Below are 24,006 nucleotides of genomic sequence, written 5' to 3'. Positions count from 1 at the left end.
GTGTAAGATCGTATCTACTATTTTTAACAACCACTCCCATCAATATGTCCTAGGCTATTGGTTATTTATATCAACATTATGTTAAGTTAATGTTTTTCTGAAGACAACATATTCACAAAGACAATATATTCATTTTGCCAGTCTTTGCTAGGCGGAACCGTGGGACGTCGCAACTCGGAAGTTACCCCATTGAAGTTTACATTTACAAGGGTTAAGGAAGGTTAGGTAGGGTTTAAGGATTTAGGGTATGGACGTCCCAATGACCAAATGAGAAAATTCCACTCGGGTCATCTCATTGGTCAACTGTCTTTCGATGGCTAGCGAATCAGAGTTGTGCGTCACTAGTACTTTCAAGAAACGCTCTCACTTCGCTAGCTAGCACCCTGAAAATGGCTTGCGTGAACGAGCTTGGAAAGTAGCTAGCTAGGGTCAAAATCATACAAAGTTAGAAGCAGAAGAGCTTTATTGTCACCTCGGAAGTTTACTCTGACAGTTAGCTATTCAAAAAGCTAACTAGCGTCTAGAGATACCTAAAGTTACGTTAGCCAAACAAACAAGGGACTGAACTCACAGCACAGGTAACTATGTGACTTTCTCATTAATAGATACCGGTACAATCTGGGAAATCGAAACTACCAGCATTGAACTGAAACAATAGCTAGCTACGTTCAATGTTCGCTTGGTCATTGTCAGCCAAATGACGATACTAGCTAAATGGGAACGTTTTCTAGCTAGCTAACGTTACTATTTATTTTGGGCAGATTGCTAGCTAGCAATAATGGGGTTGTGGGTCATTGTAACGTTATCTGTACATTCTGTAGCAAACTAGCTATAAAAGGCGATATTTGATGCCACATACGTTTTCGGGGGATTGTTTGCCACCAGAGTTTTTCAAATGCCTATTGATAATTTCAACCTATTTTTCTTTCCCTCTTTATGTCAATGCAAGCCATGGCAGATGAAAGCACAACGTTCTGTGCCAATTGGTAAGTATGAATGTTGAGGGACAATGTGGATAAATGCACATTTGGGCTCTTTCTCTGTCTCTCATTCTTTATTTCTCTCCCCCTCTGTAGTCAGCATGACATTCCAGAGGCTAATTTCACTACTCATGAGATTCACTGTTGCCGGAACATTGCTCTGTGTGAGGTGTGCCAAGAGCCAGTGCCCCGTTCAGATCTTAAGCAGCACAAGGAGCAGGAGCATATGCAGGTACAGTGCTAAACATGGAGAGGGCGGGAGCCGGGAGGTGGTTAGGCTAGTCATAAGTTAGCATATTCAAATCTAGGGAGACATCCCTAAGTTGCTGTACAGTTGTTGCAAAGGAGGCTTCAAACTTTTTCTTTAAATTTCAGGTGAAATGTAAGTGTGGTTTAAAGGTTGAGAAAAGCCATATCGAATCCCACCAGGTATGTGAAACTTGTATCAGGATGGAGACCTCATCTACCTGACATGTGATGGTCATGTATTACATTGTAACTGAGATGTGGCTTTTTATCTGACCTCTCCCTTTTCCAGAGCTCTGACTGCATTCAGCGGATGGTGCCGTGTCAGTACTGTGACCTGGAGCTGGTTTTCAGTCAGTCTAAGGAGCATGAGGATTATTGTGGTACACGTACAGAGCCCTGTCCATTCTGCATGTGCAATGTAATGTTGAGGGAGCAGGCTGTCCACCCAGCCTGGTGTGGTAGCCTCACGCCTCCTCAAAAGAGGAACAACAGCCGGGCAAGTCACAGCCCAGCAGAACCCCAGTCCCCAGGAGCCTGGTTTGAAGCCTACTCCATCCGTAACCTGTTGAGGGCCAAGGAGGGAGGAGGCCACAAGAACAACGCCAGTGCATCTGACCGCAGGGCCCTACCACGGCCCCTGGAGGCCAGAGTGCACAACAGCACCCGGGGGCAAGTGGGCCTGGGAGGAAGGGGGGACATTGCCCCGAGGAATACAGACTTCAGTCACTGTACGTCAGCCAATGGCTCATACAAAGTGTTCAAGTTTTTCTTGTCCCTTTACATTATCCAAAAAACATCTATTAGAATTTATATTCTGGTATTGACAAACTTCCCTGGCCTATATTAAAGTGGAACATTGTTTAATTGGAATATTTTTTTTGTGTGATTTGTAAAAACATATCTCACTTGTCGTTTTACCTCCCCAGTGCTGGAACAGGAAGCATCAGTGGTGGGCAACAACTACAGCATGGCATCATTGGCATGGCCTGCAGGCCAATCACTGGGAGAGGACTCTGCCAATCTGGACTACCTGCTGGCCCTCAGCCTGCAGAGTGATGGGGACACTGGGGATCTAGGGGGAGGAGAGGGGGCCTTGTGGACGGATGTCTGGGACCACAAACTTGGAAGGATGTACCACACCGGCTCACACATCTCTTCCCCGAACAACTACCAACATATCACCACAGGCACCAATACAGACCTTGACCAGACAGGTGAGATACTATAGAAAATACCACTTATTGTCCCAGTTTGTTTTCATGTGAGAATTATTTTCTGTTACAGTATGTTGTCCTCCTCTGCCTTTTACATTTTGATGTTTCCACCCCTCTTTACATTCAACTCTGATGTTTCTAAATAAGTTCTGAATAAATCTTGTTTTCTTCTGTACCCATTATTCCTCTGTTCTTTTTCTCCTATGTAGACACCATGTTGCCCTGTGAGTTCTGTGAGGATCTGTTTCCTGAAGTGGACCTCATTTTACACCAGGTTAGAAGGATCTTTTGACTCTTAGCCTACAAGTCAGGCTAACTCAATGGCGGCTGAGTCTGACGGGGCCTGGGAATTAATTTCCTTTATAGGCTGCATCAGTTAGTTATAAATTCAGGCCCCCTCCTCCCCCTTATTTCCTTCCTGTGGATGTTGTTTTTCTTTTGTTCACTCCCTCTGGTCTAATTTCCCAGTTTTCTCTCCTGATAACAGTTCATACTTGGTCACCGTTCATTTTGTCTTGCACTTAGTATTAGGATTGGACGATGTCAACCTTTGTCCTATCGTGATTATGTACTTATAAAACGATGTACGATGGTATTTCTCCCTTTTGATTCAGAGGGGTTGTGTTAAATGGGGATAACACATTTCAGTTGAATGCATTCAGTTGTGCAACCGACTAGGCATCCGCTTTGCCCCCCAAAAATACATTCTACAAAAATAAAAACACAGCTAAAACCACAGTTATGCTATAGCGTGACATCACATGCTACAACTGGATGAATCAGGAAGAAAGATAATGTTGTTGAAAGCCTTGGCAGAGGCGAAGTGCAGGCCTCCTTCTCTTTCTATTCTGGTTAGAGCCAGTTTGCGCTGTTCTGTGAAGGGAGTAGTACACAGGTTGTACGAGATCTTCAGTTTCTTGGCAATTTCTCAGAAGAAGAATAGACTGACGAGTTTCAGAAGAAAGTTCTTTGTTTCCTGCCATTTTTCTGAAACTCGTCAGTCTATTCTTGTTCTGAGAAATGAAGGCTATTCTATGCGAGAAATTGCCAAGAAAATGAAGATCTCGTACAGCGCTGTGTACTACTCCCTTCACAGAACAGAGCAAATTGGCTCTAACCAGAATAGAAAGAGTGGGAGGCCCTGGTGCACAACAGAGCAAGAGGACAAAGACAAGCCTTAATTTCTCAGAACAAGAATAGACTGACGCGTTTCAGAATACATTTCTTTGTTTCTGGCTATTTTGAGCCTGTAATTGAACCCACAAATGCTGACGCTCCAGATACTCAAATAGTCTAAAGGACAGTTTTATTGCTGCTTTAATCAGAACAACAGTTTTCAGCTGTGCTAACATAATTGCAAAAGTGTTTCTAATGATCAATTAGCCTTTTAAAATGATAAACTTGGATTAGCTAACACAACGTGCCATTGGAACACAGGAGTGACGGTTGCTGATAATGGGCCTCTGTACACCTATGTAGATATTCCATAGAAAATAGGTTGTTTCCAGCTACAATAGTAATTTACAACATTAACAATGTCTACACTGTATTTCTGATAAATTGTTATTTTAATGGACAAAAAATGTGCTTTTCTTTCAAAAACAAGGACATTTCTAAGTGACACAACTTTTGAATGGTAGTGTGTATATATAATATAACCAACTCTAAGTCACCAGCTACTGTTTGTTTAAAAATCGGCCACATGTGCCATTTGACATTAGAATGTTTGAAGCTTAGCCATAGAATTCCAGGTAATGGGACAGCTATGTTTTTGGATTCTACCTTTGATAATAGGCACCAAATTGCGCACACACACAGCTAAGCCTGGGTATTAAAAAGAGTTGTAGACACAGGGCCATCAGAGAATACACACATTAAGCCCACAGTTATTCCTACCAAACAAGTCAATGTGGTCTTTTGGACAATTTCACATGACCATACCTGTGTGAAATATAATTGTACTATGCCCAGAAATAATTTAAAATGTTCATAGTGATGTAGAATACACAACCATGTGTGCCAGATATATAAAGATTATTCACAGAAATGTGGTGATGTTCCCATAAAGCTGTCTGAATCACTGATTTCTGAAGATGTTACGATCAGTAATTGCAATATTTAATCTTCAACCATGGTAAATTAATATGTACATGTGAATAGTCATGGATGTGATCTTATTAAAATGATCTACGATGTTATCCAAGTAGCTGTTTTCATTATGAGGACTATACAGTGCATTCGGAAAGTGTTCAGACCCCTTCACTTTATCCACATTTTGTTACGTTACAGCCTTATTCTAATATGGATCAAAAATATGAATCAATCGACATACAATACCCCTAAACAAACTGAAAACAGGTTTTTAGATATTTTTGCAAATGTATTAAAAATAACAAGTACAGACCCTTGACTGTGAAATCCAAAATTGCGCTCCGGGCGCGTCCTGTTTCCATTGATCATCCTTGAGATGTTTCTACAACTTGCTTGGAGTCTACCTGTGGTAAATTCAATTGATTGGACATGATTTGGAAAGGCACACACCAGTCTATATAAGGTCACACAGTTGACAGTGGATGTCAGAGCCAAAACTAAGGAATTGTTTGTAGAGCTCCGAGACAGGGTGGTGTTGAGACACAGATCTGAGGAAGGGTACCAAAACATTTCTGCAGCATTGAAGGTCCCCAAGAACAGTGGCCTCCATCATTCTTAAATGGAAGAAGTTTGGAACCACCAAGACTCTTCCTAGAACTGGCATTGTGACCAAACTGAGCAATCGGGGGAGAAGGGCCTTGGTCAGGGAAGTAACCAAGAACCCGATGGTCACTCTGACAGAGTTCATCTGTGTAGATGGTTGTCCTTCTGGAAGGTTCTCCCATCTCTGCAGCACTCCACCAATCAGGCCTTTATCATAGAGTGGCCCGACGGAAGCCACTCCTCAGTTAAAGGCATGTGACAGCCTGCTTGAAGTTTGCCAAAAGGCGCCTACATGACACTCAGACAAGAGAATCTTGTTGCTCATGGTCTGAGGAAACCAAGATTAAACTCTTTGGCCTGAATGCCAAGCGTCACATCTGGAGGAAACCTGGCACCCCTCATCACCTGGCCAATACCATCCCTACAGTGAAGCATGGTGGTGGTGGTAGCATCATGCTGTGGGGATGTTTTTCAGTGGCAGGATCAAGGTAAAGATGAACGGAGAAAAGTACAGAGAGATCCTTGTTGAAAACCTGCTCCAGAGCACTGAAGACCTCAGACTGGGTCTAAGGTTCACCTTCCCACAGGACAACAACCCTGAGCACACAGCCAAGACAACACAGGAGTGGCTTTGGGACAACTCTCTGAATGTCCTTGAGTGGCCCAGCCAGAGCCTGGACATGAACCCGATTGGACATCTCTTGGAGAGACCTGTGCAGCGACGCTCCCCATCCAACCTGACAGAGCTTGAGATGACCTGCAGAGAAGAATGGGAGGAACTCCCGAAATACAGGTGTGCCAAGCTTGTAGCGTCATATCCAAGAAGACTCAAGGCTGTAATTGCTGCCAAAGGTGCTTTAACAAAGTACTGAGTAAAGGGTCTGAATACTTATGTAAAGTGATTTCATACATTGAAACTAGTTCAGTGGAGTTTGCCCCCTCTCCCTGTAGTGCTGTATTGAAACGGCTGCAAAAATGGAACTTGTGACGTTGCTGGATGCAGGCCTCGCTCTGCTCCGTTGCCAGTGAATTTTACGTTTCAGAAATCTGCAAAATGTGGACATTCGTTTTATGAAAGTGTACGGCCGAATGAGCTCTTTTTGTCATGTGCTATCGGTTTTGAGCCACTAAAGGTGTAATTTTCCACCTAAATCATTTGCCGTTTAATGCTCATGTGCACCCTCGTGGAGAGACCCTGCTGCGAAGAAACGTCACGATATGCCCTTATATGGAGCTTGAAGTGAGATAAATTTTTTTGGCGTGGGGGGGAATGGAGCTGTTGCGAAAGTTGATTTTTAAATTAGGCATATCGCAGCTAAATTTAGTTATGCAAAGTGGGGAGAAGGAGATGGCAGAGAGCTATTATTCGGTCCCTGGCTGTACTTTATACTGGAAATCAAAGGAAGAAGACACCAAATTTCACCGTTTTCTCATAAAAGATAAGGAGAGATGCAGAAGATGGTTATTAGCAATTCGAAATAGTAAAAATAAATAATTCTGCGGCCAACCTTGCATTGCTGCGAGTGTGTGTATCCAGCACTTAACCAACAATGGATATGAACGAGATATCCAATCTGGAATTATGGGGACAGAAAACCGAAGGATCCTAAAAGATAGGGAGAGGGCAAACTCCACTGAACTAGTTTCAATGTATGAAATCACTTGGGAGTTTATGGATTTTGGGTAAACTTCTCCTTTAATGGGCATAAAGCTGTGATTGAGAGTAGCCTAAGCCAATCGACTTATTTTTGAAAGTGGCAACCTTAGGAAAACGGTACCTTAGGCTATTAGAATATTTGGGAAATAGGCTGCTGTTCATGAATTTAATACTCCTAGTAGGAGGATAGGTTATTGGCCATTGGATTTTCAACCTCGCTTGGTGGGATTTTTCCGCCCTGCACGGATCATTTCTGTCTTAAGCTTAAACTTGATAAAATGTGTCATTTTATTTTTCTGTAGGCCATTGATATTGTTTGTCCTTTTAATTTTTAGTCCCCTGGCTGCCTTACGTTTTTAGGCTATTAATACAACTTTTTGAGATGGAAATCTTTTAGATTCATTCATTGTTTGATTGCTGGAGAAAGCATGCATGCACAAAACAATAAAAGCCTAGCCCAAAGTCATATTAATATCAAATGGAGAGACAAGGGAATATAGCCTACTTTTTAAAAAACAATTAGACACAAGGGTAAATCCACTTGAATTCAATCACTTTTTGACAGCACCCCTTTTGATTTGAACAAAACCTTCCATACATATTTTCCCATTGTAGAAGTCCTTAGAAAATGACTTTTTGGACTTGAATGCCAAAACATTCAAGAAATAAAGATGCTCAAAATGGACTTATTTTGCATACCATGAGACATCCATGTACCTTTATCTCATGAATGTTTTGGCATTCAGGTCCAAAATGTCCCTTTATGACCACTCTTTCTATGGGTAAACGTATGCAAAGTTTTAAAATCAAGTGATTCTAAAACAAATTCTCGGTTTCAGCTATAAGGCCCATGAACCCGAGAGAGAGAAACAATAATATTTTCTGACTGGACATTTTCCGCCTCCCTGTCTGGCCTACATTCCTCTGTTCTTTTGGCCTATATAACATGTGCTATTTATTGAAATAGGACTAGGCAGATTACTCAGAATATCACTCGTCTGCTGCCCTTGCCAGTCAAGTTCAAATGGGATAAACCATCGTTTGTCACATCACGATGTCATCACCATCGACGATGCCTGTCAATCAGCGTCAATAGACGATACTATCACCCAACCCTGCTTGGTATCCCACCCCCGCCCCTTTTTAAATTCACAATTATGTAACGTAGATAGTTATGGTGGAATGCCACAATATGTAAATGTTAAGAACTGTTAGTCATTTTCTATATGAGGGCTGATTTGATAGTGTGGATCATGTGGTAATTACCTGAGGGTAGGTAGCTAGCCACCTGATCTATCTGGTGAGCAGAAATACATTTTTCCCCTCATGGCTGTTTTTGTTGTCTTTCAGACTGGCTGTAGTCCAGCCTCAGCCTTTGCAGCTTTCAGCAAGCATCCTCCATCTCCATGCTATGATGACAGGATTGCTAGGGGTGCTGTTGGTCTTCTGCACATTCCACCTGACACCCCTAGCTTCCCCACCTTGCCCCGTTCAGTCTCCCCGCTCTCCTACAGTTCACCTGCCAGTCCACTAGAGGGGGACGTGGTCATTCCCTGTGAGTTCTGTGGAGTGGCCCTGGCGGAGGCCGTTGTCTTTCACCACCAGGTAGGCCTATGTTATTTGCTGTGCAAGATGCAGTACTGTAAGAACTGAAGATCATATTGAAAGAGAGAATGTAAATAATTTCAAAAAGTCCTTAGTCACAATAAAAATGAGGGGGAAAAAGTCCTTTTGACGGGTAGAAAATCTGGTAACTTTGCTCCTATACCTGTGTATTAACATTGTAATTACTCAAGTATTGTTATTGCACTAACATGTTGCTCCATAGTAATTTCCTAGTAATGGAGTAGAGCATGACACTTTGTTTACAGGATAAGTGTGACCTCCAACCCTGCTCTGCTCACTCAGTGGATAAGGTCAGCAAAGTGTCCTTTCAGAAACCATCTCTTCCTCCAAAAGAGAGCTGTGGACAGAACTCCCCTGAGGTGCAGAGGAGACTCAAGCACCAATGTAAGACACTGAGCCCCATGTTCACCAATGCTCAATAATTTAACAAAGTCGATGTTGCTTGGGTTCCATCAATCCACCTGTTTTATTTTATTAAACCCTTATTTTACAATAAGGGTTTAATTGAAACACATTCTCATTTACAGCAACGACATGGGGAATAGTTACAGGGGAAAGGGGGGATGAATAAGCCAATTGGAAGCTGGGGATAAGATGGCTATGATTGTATGAGGGCCAGATTGGGAATTTAGCCAGGACATCGGGGTTAACACCCCTTCTCTTACTATAAATGCCATGGGATCTTTAGTGACCACAGAGAGTCAGGACACCTGTTTAACATCCCATCCAAAAGACTGCACCCTACACAGGGTAATGTCCCCAATTACTGCCATTAGGGTATTGGGATATCTTTGTTTAGACCATAGGAAAGAGTGCCTCCTACTGTCCCTCCAACACCACTTCCAGCAGCATCTGGTCTCCCATCTCGGGACCAACTCTACTTCGCTTCAGACAAGGCAGCAGTGGGATGCAGGGTGGTATGCTGCTATGTATAATTTGTACATCAAATTCAGAGAGACTGACTAATTGTGTGTGTGTGTGTGTACTCGCTTGCATCTAAAGTGGACTCATTGAGTGGGCTGGACAGAGATAGGCCCCCGGTGCGAAGCCCAAACGAATGGCAGAGAGACCACAGTGGGCTGCCCATTACAGGGAAGATCTCAAACTGTGATCCCCAGGTGAAGAACAGACTCCAGCATGGCAGAGAGGCAGATGGGGGCCACTCACTTTTCAGTGAAGGCCACAAATCCAACTCTGCAGCAGCTGTGGGGTAAGAACAATGACAAACCTTCCATAATAATGTAATTTTAACAAACAATTTGTTTTAGTACAAAAACTGAATTTAAAATTATTTAGATACCTAATATTTGGATTACGTTTTGTGTTACAGAATTAGTGTTAGGCGTTTTCTTTAGTATAATATAGTGATGATAATTAAAGGATGTAACGATTCACCAATACGCATCGCTCCCTGGTTCAAATGTTTAATATATGAGTGCACATCTGGGAGCCCAAATTAAGCATGCATCGGTTAGAAAAAAGACTCAAACGTTACAAATCGCCTGTTTACCAATGTTTTTTACTCATATGGTTTTATAAAAAAATACCTCTTATCTGTTGTGACTGAATTGATGCCGCCTTCAGTTCAGTAGCCTATCGAACTTTTATGCATGTTCTGCATATGACTGCCAGATAACAACTGTGTGCAATGTGTAGGAGACACAGCTGCTCGCACAAACGAGAGGTAGACCTATCCCCTGTTCTAATATCTGTCACTTCAGCATTCAGATGCTTGTACAATGGCTTTCACAATGTCAAATGATAGGCTTTATTAGTTACAACCTATGCAGTTTGCTGGGTCATTGTTACCGAATGCACAGTAGAAAGTTGTTTTACCGGTGTTGTGTAGCCTACCAGAGTGGACGCATCTCACATCCAACTGCTGATTGGGGTTTTCATTCATTCAGATTTTATTTAGATTGTTCAGGTTCACCATAAATACTTTTGGTAGTTTTGCTTTAAACAGTTTTTGGTCATTTTTACATGAACATGGTAATTTCATAAAGGACAGAAATCATCTCGCATTCATTGGTTGAAGCGGTAAAAACGGTCTAAACAATTCGCTTTCGAAAGGGGGGTAAAATCCAAAACTGCATTGTTAAATGGCTAAATGCCATGCTAATTTCTAAATACAAATATTGAAAATGTTGAGCTTGTGCTATGTCAATCTGCTAAAATGACAAGTTAATCAGTGGGTGATGGTGCTCTCAGATAAAAAGTGGGGGGGGGGACCGGACCAAAGGCATGCATTTACCCCACCCCTAATCTGATAGTGGGGTTGTAGATGCTCAGGCTGCCCGTTGGCTCTGCTCAGGTGCCTACACACTCTAACAGAGGGCCTCTCAGTTTAGGGAAGTAATCTCAGACAGATCCACCTCTAATCAAACCGAATTGCACCGAATCATCATTTCAAACTAAAAAGTATTGTTCCTGTATCATATTGGAGCCAATGCATCTAGATAGGTGTCGAGTCGTTCATGAAAGGAGAGATGCACGTCCCTAATGATAATGCTTCCAAATGAAATGTAATATTTTGCCTCTATCCACCAGACCACCCCTAAGAGAAAATAATGGGGGAAGAAGGAATAAGTTACTAAGGAATGCAGGGCCATCAAAGGTAAACAAACAATCCTTGTTTCTTTAGAGCTTCTATGGGGGTCATCTTTTAAGTAAATTTGAATGTTTTCTGTGACCACATTCATTTTTAGGTGCCTAAGAAGCAAAACAAAGAACAGGAAGAGGAGTGAGGTTGAGACTGTCGATGGAAAGAGCAGCAGGCAATCACCAAATGCTTTTTGTGTGAGCCGTGGTCTGTCACTCTAAAAGTGGTGTTCCTGGCTGACAACATTGAAGACACCTCAGATCTCACCATGCTTAGCAGATGACGTGGTGCGCAACCAGTGGTTGATACAATCCAATATAGTTGGCCTGGAACACGACCAGTCTCTTTATTGCCTGTGTGTGTGTCGGTATGTATCAGTCGCTCTACCTTTAAAAAAAAAAGTATAAACAGTCAAACTGACATTTTTGTGATTCCAATATTTTGTTATAACTTTAAGCTTGTTATTGTAATCCTTTCAGTTTTAAACTTTTTTAATATAAATTGTATAGAATTGAAAACCCACCTTCATACACTCTTGAAAAACCTATGTTAGAAAAAGAAAAAGTATATGTAAGAGATCTTGAAGCGCCACAAAGTAATTGTACTGTTCTCTGAATAATGGAAAATCAATGACAAATAAATACATTATCTAAGCATTATTTGTATTTAGTACTGCACCTATAAGTTAATTTTATTAAAATACGCTTTGATGTCATCTTCATACTTTTAATAAATCCGAGTATTGATGCATAGGGGCTTGTTTATTTTTTATTTTATTTCACCTTTATTTAACCAGGTAGGCAAGTTGAGAACAAGTTCTCATTTACAATTGCGACCTGGCAAAGATAAAGCAAAGCAGTTCGACACATACAACAAAGAGTTACACACGGAGCTTGTGGATTACTCTTAATGTAGAAGAATGTCCTCAATACAAAGTATTCATCACATGGCCATCCTAGAATTGTAATAGGCGGCAATGCTTTGAAACCTACACATATCACATTGGTTACTGCAGTATGACCAGAGAGTGAGATTTGCAGAGATTCAAAGTTAGTACTTGGTCAATGGTCCTCTATTTTCCCCACCTGTAAAAGTATAGTCTGCAGACCATTGGCATTAATTTCTTCAGTTCAGTGTTGGCTGTATCCCTCATTCAATAGGTTAAACATCATCTGAATTATACTGAACAAAAATATAATATAACATGCAACTATTTCAAAGATTTGACTGAGTTATAGTTCATAAGGTAATCAGTCAGTTGAAATAAATTAATTAGTCCCTAATCTATGGATTTCACATGACTGGGAATACAGATATGTATCTGTTGGACACATACCTTAACAAATAACGTAGGGTAGGGGCATGGATCAGAATCAGTCAGTATCTGGTGTGACCACCATTTGCCTCATGCAGTACATCTGCTTTGCGTAGTGTTGATCAGGCTGTTGATTATGGCCTGTGGAATGTTGTCCCACTCTTCAATGGCTGTGCGAAGTTGCTGGAAATTGGCGGAACTGGAAAACGCTGTCGATCCAGAGCATCCCAAACATACTCTATGGGTGAAATGTCTGGTGAGTATGCAGGCCATGGAAGAACTGGAATTGTGTACAGATCCTTGTGACATGGGGCCATGCATCACGCTGAAACATGAGGTGATGGCAGATGAAGGGCACGACAATGGGCCTCAGGATCTCGTCACAGTATCTCTGCATTCAAATTTCCGTTGATAAAATGCAATTGTGTTCGTTGTCCGTAGCTTATGCCTGCTAATACCATAACCCTAGCTACACGATGGGGCACTGTAGCCTAGTGATTAGAGCATTGGGCCAGTAACCAAAAAGTTGTCGTTCTGCCCCTGAGCAAGGCAGTTAACCCACTGTTCCCCGGGCGCCGAAGACGTGGATGTCAATTAAGGCACCTCCCCTCACCTCTCTGATTCAGGGGTTGGGTTAAATGCAGAAGACACATTTCAGTTGAAGGCATTGTTGTACAACTGACTACGTATCCCCCTGTCACACGATGCCAGACACGTGGTCTGCGGTTGTGAGGCCGGTTGGACGTAGTGCCAAATTCCCTAAAATGACGACAGCGGCATATGGTAGATAAATGAACATTCTATTCTCAGGCAACAGCTTTGGTGAACATTCCCACAGTCAGCAAGCCAATTGCACGCTCCCTCAAATCTTTAGACATCTGAGGCATTGTGCTGTGTGGGAAAAAAAAAACCCTGCACATTGTAGACTGGCCTTCTATTGTCCCCAGCACAAGGTGCACCTGTGTATTGATCATGATGTTTAATCAGCTTCGTGACATGCCACACCTGTCAAGTGGATGGATTATTTTGGCAAAGAAATGCACACTTACAGGGATGTAAATATTTGTGTGGAAAATTTGAGAAAGAAGCTTTTAGTGCATATGGATCATTTCTAGGGTCTTTTATTTTATCTCATGAAACATGGGACCAACACTTTACATGTTTATATTTTTGTTCAGTGTAAGTCAATAAAAGTTAAGCGTTGCCTTCTGGTAGTTCACATATTGTTCACTGGTGGGCAGAGTCTACTCATCTATTTCTGCCTTTAAAACAATTCAGCACCTGAATGTCTACAAAAGAGGTTCATGAGGTTCACATGATATATAGCCAACGATACCATCACGTTTAGGTGAAACAATATTTTCCAAGCCAAATATATTATAGCCTACTTTATTGACCATATCTAGTAGATATTAGATTTCAAAATTATTAGATGATAATTATAAAGTAAATTGTATCTCATTTACATTTTAGTCATTTAGCAAACGCCCTTATCCAGAGCGACTTACAGTAGTGAATGCATACATTTCATTTCATACATTATTTTTCTGTGCTGGCCCCCCGTGGGAATCGAACCCACAACCCTGGTGTTGCAAACACCATGCTCTACCAACTGAGCTAAAGGCAACATAATGTTACATCTAAATATTTTTGTCCTCTAGCTCTATTTTTTTTCTGAACGTAATTATGTTTATTACTTATTGATTGTAATAAATACATATTGAGTACCCACGAAGGGCCGCGGTTTTGAATATGTTATTCAATTGGTCGATGAGTCTGTCAGGGGCGGGGCAGATATCAAATCTAGTGGGATTCTGTATTCAAACTCCTCAAACTCTGGTTCGCGTATTCTGAAGATTTTAGGAGTGAGAGAAAAGTGAACGAAGCCAGATAGAGTTGAGGTTTTTAAATATGTTTTCCATCTCTAAATCACTCCAATCGTTTTTTGTTGACATAATCCCAAAGTTATTTTGAGGCAGATTTTCGTTGTGATCAGACTCTCATAAATTATTTGTAAAGTTGCTTTGAAGAAACTCCGATTCAAGCAGGTGGAGCATCAATTCTGACACGTCAAAAGGGGTCTTGGATTTTCTTTTGGGATATAATTGTTGCCAGCATTTGTATGCTGCTGGTCTACGTTATTACATTGATAGGTCAGTTATTTGTTTGAAGGACGTTTCCAAAACAAAAGCCGGCTTTTTGTTCGTCGCTGAGTTTGAGCTTTTTACCTTTCACCTGTCATTGTAGCCTAAATACTGAAAATGTCTGCTGAAAGATATTCAATTTTGGATGAACCGTCGCTTCGGAATCTGGTGAGTATGGTGTGAAATGCATACTGCTTTATTTATCTTGTGTGTACCTCGGCTCATATAACACTGTACTAGAGGCTAATATGAACGTTTTTTTAATACACCTGAGACTAATTGGGCATAGAATCTCAGGTTCTCCCCAGTACCTATGAAACGGGAGCCACAATGATTAGCCACAATAGTGGAATCTGCGATTTGCCTTCAAAATAAAAGTCAGGTATAAAGTGATGCAAACGGATACAAATAGTGTAATCATGCCATATTTGGACTAGAATTATAAATTGGAATGTTACATAATTTAAAATGGAATCCGATTCATTTTACAATAAACAGAACATTGAAATCACACTGTGGATGTATTAGAATGCATAATTGTATTGGGGGAATAATTACAGTGTCAGAAAGCATTCACACCCGTTTACTTTCTCCACATTTTGTTGTGTTACAGGCTGAATTTAAAATGGATTACATTTACATTTTGTGCCGCTGGCCTACACACACTGCACCCATACTATGAAAGTGCACTTATGAAAATGTTTTTATTAGTTAAGTCACAAGTTGCATGGACTCACTGTGTGCAATAATGGTGTTTAACATGATTTTTGAATAACTTCCTCATCTCTGTACCCCACAAATACAGTAAATTGTAAGGTCCCTCAGTCATGCACTGCATTTTAAACACAGATTAATCCACAAAGAACAGAGAGGTTTTACATTGCCGAGCAAAGAAGGGCACCTATAGGTAAAAAAAAAATGACATTGAATATCGCTTTGAGCAAGGTGAAGTTAACAATACACCCAGTCACTACAAAGATACAGGCGTCCTTCCAAGAGTAAGGAAACCACTCAGGGATTTCACCATGTAGCCAATGGTGACTTTAAAACAGAGTAGCAGGAGAAGAACCTAAAACACAAGGCTGGAGTTTCTGAGTGGCCTAGTTACAGTTTTGCCTTAAATCGGCTTGACAATCAATGGCAATGTTTGAAAATGGCTGCCTAGCAATGATAAACATCCAACTCGACAGAGCGTGAATCATTTTTAAAAGAATAATGTGCAAATATTGTACAATCCAGGTGTGCAAAGCTCTTAGAGACTTAGCCAGAAAGACCTCCAGCTGTAATCGCTACCAAAGGTGATTCTAACATGTATTGCCTCAGGGGTGTGAATACTTATGTAAATGAGATTGTATATTTCATTTGCAATAAATTTACAAAAATTTATAAAAACAAGTTTTCACTTTCATTATGGAGTATTGTGTGTAGCTGGGTGAGAAATTATATTTAATCCATTTTGAATTCACGTTGTAACAACATAATGTGGAATAAGTCAAGGGGTATGAATACTTGCTGAAGGCACCGTCTATGCACTGTACAGCCTTACTCCATTTCATTGACGCACACTCCATAGGTTTCAGTCTACTCGGTGACACCCACAGAACAACTCCGAAGAGTGTACTCAAGTATTAGCGTCGTAGCTCTTATTGCAGGACTTTGACACCACGCTAACCAGTCAGCCTATTATAAGTATTGAACATTCATATTGGACTGTACTGCTTTACCTATGGAGTGTGCACCAATGACGATATACAGTTGAAGTTTGAATTTTGCATACACCTTAACCAAATACATTTAAACTCAGTTTTTCAGAATTCCTGACATTTAATCCTAGTAAAAATGTCCTGTCATAGGTCAGTTAGGATCACTACTTTATTTTAAGAATGTGAAATGTCAGAATAATAGAGAATGATTTGTTTCAGCTTTTATTTATTTCATCATATTCCCAGTGGGTCAGAAGTTTACATACACTCAATTAGTATTTGGTAGCATTGCCTTTAAATTGTTTAACTTGGGTCAAATGTTTCAGGTAGCCTTCCACAAGCTTCCCACAATAAGTTGGGTGAATTTCTCCTGACAGAGCTGGTGTAACTGAGTCAGGTTTGTAGGCCTCCTTGCTCGTACATGCTTTTTCAGTTCTGCCCACAATTCTTTTATAGGATTGAGGTCTGGGCTTTGTGATGGCCACTCCAATACCTTGACTTTGTTGTCCTTAGGCCATTTTGCCACAACTTTGGAAGTATGCTTGGGGTCATTGTCCATTTGGAAGACCCATTTGAGACCAAGCTTTAACTTCCTGACTGATGTCTTGATGTTGCTTCAATATATCCACATCATTTTACTTCCTCATGATGCCATCTATTTTGTGAAGTGCAACAGTCCCTCCTGCAGCAAAGCACCCCCACAAAATGATGCTGCCACCCCCGTGCTTCACGGTTGGGATGGTGTTCTTCGGCTTGCAAGCCTCCCCCTTTTTCCTCCAAACATAACAATGGTCATTATAGCCAAACAGTTGTATTTTTGTTTCATCAGACCAGAGGACATTTCTCCAAAAAGTAAGGTCTGTGTCCCCATCTGCAGTTGCAAACCGTAGTCTGGCTTTTTTATGGCGGTTTTGGAGCAGTGACTTCTTCCTTGCTGAGCGGCCTTTCAGGTTATGTCGATATACGACTCATTTTACTGAGGATATAGATACTTTTGTACCTGTTTCCTCCAGCATTTTCACAGAGTCCTTTGCTGATGTTCTGGGATTGATTTGCACTTTTTGCACCAAAGTACGTTCATCTCTAGGAGACAGAAGGCATCTCCTTCCTGAGCGGTATGATGGCTGCGTGGTCCCATGGTGTTTATACTTGCTTACTATTGTTTATACAGATGAACATGGTACCTTCAGGCATTTGGAAATTGCTCCCAAGGATGAACCAGACTTGTGGAGGTCTACAGTTTTTCCTGAGGTCTTGGCTGATTTCTTTAGATTTTCCCATGATGTCAAGCAAAGAGGCACTGAGTATGAAGCTAGGCCTTGAAATACATCCACAGGTACACTTCCAATTGACTCAAATTATGTCAATTAGCCTAACCGCAGCTTCTAAAGCCATGACATCTTTTTCTGAATTCTCCAACTGTTTAAAGGCACAGTCAACTTAGTATACATAAACTTCTGACTCACTGGAATTGTGATTAAGTGAAATAATCTGTCTGTAAACAATTGTTGGAAAAATTACTTGTGTCATACACAAAGTAGATGTCCTAACCGACTTGCCAAAACTATAGTTTGTTCACAAGAAATTTGTGGAGTGGTTGAAAATGAGTTTGAATGACTCCAACCAAGGTGTATGTAAACTTCTGACTTCAACTGTATCCCTCGAACTCAACCCTGGACATCGAAGCCAGTTCCACTCTAATAAGGGACTGATTTAGACTTGGGACACTTGGTGGGTACAATTTAATTAACAGGTAGAATAGAAAACCAGCAGGATCTGGACCTCGTAGGGTAAAAGTTGAATACCCCTGGTATATTTGAATGGACAAAGCCACCGATCACGTGACACCAATTATTGCTATGTGAAGACTCAATAGCGCATTGAAGCCAAATGAAGTCGGTTAAGATGGCGTCTCATTGACTCAACCACCCAAGCCATAGACTGTTCTCTCTGCTCCGCAAGCGGTACCGGAGCTACAAGTCTGATACCAAGAGGCTCCTGAAGAGCTTTCTATCCCCAAGCCGTAAGACTGCTAAATAGCTAACAAAATGGCTACACGCACGGTCTGCATTGACCCTCTTTTATTTAAAATTATTGCTCTGGCCATACATATTTAACCCTACCACTCCAGTATCCCGGCACATTGTAAATATGGTATTGGCATTGACCCTGTATATAGCTAGCTTACATTCTCATGTTCTTATTTATATTTCTTGTGTTTTTGTTCTTTACTTAATTTTTTATAGTACTATAAATTAGTGTTGGGAAATAGCAAGCGAGAAAGACATTTCACTGTGCACGTGACAATTGAAACATTACATGCGCAGTTTGAGCTACTCCAGGAAGTTACGTTGCAGGCTAGCTAGTATAAGATGGCGCTGCAGTGGATAGCAGCCGTTTTACTCTATTTAAAAAATATGAAGAAGAGTTTACGCTGAGCCTAACTTTGTTTTCAACATTATGTCTCCGCCACCATTTCCTATGACCAAAAACAGCTTCTGGACATCAGAACAGTGATCACTAACCTCGATTTGGACGACAATTTCTACTTGTCGGCAGCTCTGGACTTTCTGCTTACCAGGCCCTAATACCCAAGACTCTAAAGAGGAAACAACGGCGCAAAAGATGCAACTGAGCCGGCATCCTGATGTGACTATGTTGGCGAGCAAACAAACTGCCTCTACCCACTGTTCTATTGGCGAACGTACAATCATTAGAGGACTAACTGGATGAGCTCTGCTTGAGACTATCCTGTCAACAGGACCTGAAGAACTGTAATATTCTGTTTTTCTGAGTTGTGGCTGAACAAGGACATGGATAATATACATCCCTGTTTTTTTAATGCCTTGTTTAGACCGGACAGCAGCCTCTGGAAGGGGGGAGGGGTGTATCTCTTTCTTAACAGCTGGTGCGCAATCTAATTTTAAGGAAGTCTCGAGTTTTTGCTCACCTAAGTTAGAATACCTCATGATAAGCTGCAGACCATACTATTTACCAAGAATTGTCATCTATAATTTTCATAGCTGTCTATTTACCTCGCGTGTCAAACTCATTCCACGGAGGGGCGAGCGTTTGCAGGTTTTTGCTCCACCCTTGTACTTGATTGATTGAATTAAGGTTATTAATTAGTAAGGAACTCCCCTCCCCGGGTTGTTTAACCCGCAGACACTCGGCCCTCCGTGAAATTAGTTTGACACCCCTGATTTACCACCACAAATCGATGCTGGCACTAAGACTGCACTCAACAAGCTGTATGGGGCCATAAGCAAAGAAGAAAATGCACATCCAGAGGTTGTGCTTCTCTTGTCCTGTGATTTTAATGCAGGGGAGCTGAAATCCGTTTGATCAAATTTGACCAGCATGTCACCTGTGCAACTATATGCGACACAACTCTTGATCACCTTCACTCCACACACACAAATGCGTACAAGGCTCTCCCTCGCCCTGTTTTGCTCGCACAACAGCAAAACAGGATTCATCCATGTGACGGTTTGTGTGTGACGGTCATTCTCTTACCAAACTTAGCATCTGCACTGTTTTTAATAACAAAATTAAACATTAAAAGTCATCCTTGTGCATCGAGTTGTATGGTTTGTATAACTTTGGTTTTGGTTTGGCATATAATCAGATTCCCAGCATCATTCTGTTACAGTGGAATTGCCCTTAGCTAATGTGGCTCACGTCACAGTGGTGTCAAAGTCCCGCAATAAGGGCTATGATGCTAATATTTGTGTGCACTCTTCAGTGTTGTTGTCTCTGGGTGTCACTGAGTAGGCTGATGCCGATGGAGTGCACACATAAAATGGTGCAAGGCTGTACAGTCCAATATGAATGTTCAATACGCACAATTGGTTGACTGGGGCACTGATTTGCATAGTCAGTCCTGCAATAAGAACTATGATGCTAATATTTGTGCAAACGCTAGTCTACGGAGTTGTATTCTGTGGGTGTCACTGAGTATGCTGATACCCTATACAGTGTATATAATTATGCCCCCTATGCAATTATGCAGTCTAATACAGTGCCTTCAAGAAAGTATTCACACCCCTTGACTTTTTGTTGTGTTAGTATGTATTTAAAATTGATTCGATTGAGATTTTCTGTCGCTGGCCTACACACAATACTCCCTAATGTCTAAGTGGAATTATGTTTTTTGAAATGTTTACTGAAATGTCTTGAGTCAATAAGTATTGAACCCCTTTGTTATGGCAAGCCTAAATAAGTTCAGGGGTAAAAATTTGCTTAACAAGTGTCAAGTTGCATGGACTGTATGTAATAATAGTGTTTTAACATGATTTTTGAATAACTACCTCATCTCTGTACCCCACACATGCAATTATCTCTAAGGTCCTGCAGTCGAGCAGGGAATTTCATATTGATAGATGGTTAAAAAAAGAAAACATTGAATATCCCTTTGAGCAAGTTATTAATTATACTTTGGATGGTGTATCAATACACCCAGTAATTCAAAGGTAAAGGCGTCCTTCCTAATTCATTTGCCGGAGAGGAAGGAAACAGCTCAGGGATTTCACCATGAGGCCCAATGCTGACTTAAAACAATTACAGAGTTTAATGGCTGTGATGGGAGAAACTTGAGGATGGATCAACATTGAAGTCACTCAACAATACTAACCTAATTGACAATGTGAAAAGGAAGCCTTTACAAAATAAACATTTCCAAAACATGCATCCTGTTTGAAACAATGCATTAAATCAATACTGCAAAAAAATGTGGCAAAGCAATTCACTTTTGTTCTGAATACAAAGTGTAATGTTTGGCAAATCCAATACAACACACTCTCCAATTTTCAAGTATAGTGGTGGCTGGAACATGTTATGGGTATGCTTGTAATCGTTAAGGACTGGGGAGTTTTTCAGGATAAAAATGGAATGGAGATAAGCAAAGGCAAAATCCTAGAGGGAAAACCTGCTTCAGTCTGCTTTCCACCAGACACTAGGAGTTGAATTCACCTTTCAGCAGGACAATAACCTAAAACACAAGGCCAAATCTACACTGGAGTTGCTTACCAAGAAGACAGTGAATGTTCCGGTGTGAAATGACAGCAGGCCTTTAACCAGTATGTCCAGAAAGCCCCAGAGTCCCAGACAATATAGAATTATAAAAATAAGTCTCTGACTCCCAATTCTGCGTTTTTTTTTGTTTTATATATATTTTTTCAAACAATGTTTTCTAAAAGATGAATGTAAATGGGCTACAATATACCTATGGAGATTAAGGTGAGTCTCAACATTTTCAGACAAGTGTAGGCCTATGCTTGATGTATGTTGGATGGTAGATCCTAGCCTGCATGTCAATGGCATCCCAATTATTCTCATTTTCTATAAACTAACATAGTGGTTTGGTGAGCACAGAGTAGTGCTTGGGAATTTTGAACTGTTTTGATGAGCACACACATTCCTCAATGCACCCCTTGACCCCTTAGGATGCATGTATTTGTAGCAGTTTGAGCTACTGGTTCTAGAGTCTAGACACCCATTTAGAAGTATTTTAGCCAGATTGGTATTGCCTTGCTAAACACTAACAGACAGTACCTTTTTAAAAATCCCAGTTGTGGTGGAGGTGACATGACAGACAATGTTGCTCAACAGGCTTAGTCATAAAAGCTTCCAGACAGAAATGCTGATGGACAGGACACCCAGAGACAGGGTTTAATGGTGTTTACTTAAAGGCCCAGAGCAGTCAGCATTCAGTTTTCCTGTGTTTCATATGATACTGTACAACAGCGGATGACACCAACTGTCAAAGTGTGTTATTTTCTGATGCTGGTTGAAAATACAATCTACACAGATTGTATCAGCAGGTTTGCATGGGGGAGAGTTCCGGCTTTTCATGGTGACATCACCATGCGATAAATTGGTTAATAGACCAATAAGAAAGAGTTCCAAACCTCTCTGCCAATAGTTTTCAGCTTTCCCCTCCCCATTCAAACCACCCCGACATTCCTTGCAATTTTTGCCTATTTTTTTTTTATGGAAATCTGTTACAGTAAATTACTTCATTGTTTCCCAGAAAATATGTGATATTGATATAAAAAACGCTGCATTGGGCCTTTAAGGAAACTGCCGTAACATTAGTGTCTTATGCCTCATAACACCTGTCTGTGTGTGATCATTGGAGACGTATTAGTCACCTGGGCCTTATCAGACACTCTTACTCTCTGTATCTCCCACACACAACCACAACCATAAAACCAACTACTGTACCCACTTCCACAATCCACACTTAAGGGTTTTTGAGGACCATTACACCTTGGAATGAGGAAGGTATAACTGCTCTATTTCAAGTATGTATTCAAGGAACACAATAACAATCAGTCATATCAGTATCTACGTCACTGGTAACAATCCCCCAGTGACATCTGATACTGCTGAAAAAGAGAGAATCCCTGCCTTGTCTAGTGCTGTTCTATGCTGCTGTGCTGGTAAAACACTTAACATCCGGGCTAGCTGAGGTCAGTTTGATTAGCTGGCCAGCTATCAGATGGGGCTCAAGTTCTCCTTTTGTGGCAAGAAATAATGCTCAGGGTTGTTATCCTTATAGGCCACTTTCCCAAGAATTGGTTTTCAGATACAAACACAGTCTGTCTACAATAAAAAGCAAAAAGGCCATCTTAAAATAACGTTATGATTTGCACTGTTAAAATTACTCATTTTGGTAGAGGAATGCAAGCTGTTTGTGCAGAGGCGGATAGGGGTGTGATGATTTGTTGACCTGCTGAGGCTTATTTGATTTATTTTCCTGAATGCCTTGACTCATGAATCCCCTTCAGAAATATCACATGGGAGGTATTGTCTGGGCAGGGACTGTGTTACTTTATCCTCGTAAATCTCGAGAGGGCAAACTTTTACCACAGGCAGGAATCTGACGGAGTGTAAACAGGGCTAACGTAATATTCCCTCTCATGACGTTCTTTAATGTCCTCAGCTCGAAAATGATCTGAATTCAGTATGGACTATATATGGAATAGTTAGGGACGGGAATATGCACCTCTGTAGCTTTAATCGTTTTTCCTCTTCGCACTTCCACACTTCCCGCGTCTTTGTTCTTCACTGACCATATTTTCCAAATGAAAGGTGTATGTATTTTCCAGGATGGGAAGAAGATTGGAGGTTTACAAAATGTTGAGGAGGAATTGGAGGAACTTTCCTATACAAATGTAAACCCATGAGCCAGTAGAACAAAAGTAGACTGACAGTGAAGGAAAATATACCCTAAGGAATATACAATATCGACTGAACAAAAATATAAACGCAAGAGGTAAAGTGCTGGTCCCATGTTTCATGAGCTGAAATAAAATATCCCACAAATGTTCCATACGCACAAAAAGTTTATTTTTCTCAAATGTTGTGCACAAGTTTGTTAGTGAGAATTTCTCCTTTGCCAAGATAACCCATCCACCTGACAGGTGTGGCATATCAACAAGCTGATTAAACAGAATGACCATTACACAGGTGCACCTTGTGCTGGGGACTATAAAAGACCACTAAAATGTGCAGTTTTGTCACACAGCACAATCCCTCAGATGTCTCAAGTTTTGAGGGAACGTGCAATTGGCATGCTGACTTCAGGAATGTGCACCAGAGCTTTTGCCATATAATGTAATGTTCATTTCTCTACCATAAGCTGCCTCCAACGTCGTTTTAGAAAATTTGGCAGTACGTTCAACCCGGCCTCACAACCACAGACAATGTGTAACCACGCCAGTCCAGGACCTCCACATCCGGCTTCTTCACCCGCGGGATGGTCTTCGACAAGACACCCGGACAGTTGATAAAACTGTGGGCTTGCACAACAGAAGAA

General features: G+C 41.1%; 2 protein-coding genes across 2 annotated transcripts in view; both read left to right on the top strand.

Moving 5' to 3' along the window:
- Positions 1-165: 165 nt before the first annotated feature.
- On the top strand, positions 166-11,772 carry LOC115164466 (TRAF-type zinc finger domain-containing protein 1). Its single transcript, XM_029716987.1, has 12 exons — positions 166-578; positions 950-986; positions 1,077-1,212; positions 1,356-1,409; positions 1,519-1,957; positions 2,156-2,443; positions 2,653-2,717; positions 8,145-8,399; positions 8,666-8,804; positions 9,423-9,630; positions 10,971-11,037; positions 11,129-11,772. The coding sequence occupies exons 2-12, from the start codon at positions 952-954 to the stop codon at positions 11,165-11,167; spliced, it is 1,725 nt and encodes a 574-aa protein (XP_029572847.1). The 5' UTR covers positions 166-578; positions 950-951; the 3' UTR covers positions 11,168-11,772.
- A 2,380-nt stretch (positions 11,773-14,152) lies between these two features.
- Positions 14,153-24,006, top strand: part of LOC115164464 (smoothelin) — a 94,569-nt gene continuing 84,715 nt past the window's right edge. The window contains exon 1 of the mRNA XM_029716984.1: positions 14,153-14,649. Coding sequence (XP_029572844.1) covers positions 14,599-14,649 — 51 coding nt within the window. The 5' untranslated portion in view covers positions 14,153-14,598. The remainder of the gene's footprint in view (positions 14,650-24,006) is intronic.

This window comes from Salmo trutta, chromosome 27 (assembly GCF_901001165.1).
Source record: "Salmo trutta chromosome 27, fSalTru1.1, whole genome shotgun sequence".
Classification (NCBI taxonomy): domain Eukaryota; kingdom Metazoa; phylum Chordata; class Actinopteri; order Salmoniformes; family Salmonidae; genus Salmo; species Salmo trutta.
This window is presented reverse-complemented; position numbering and strand designations above follow the sequence as displayed.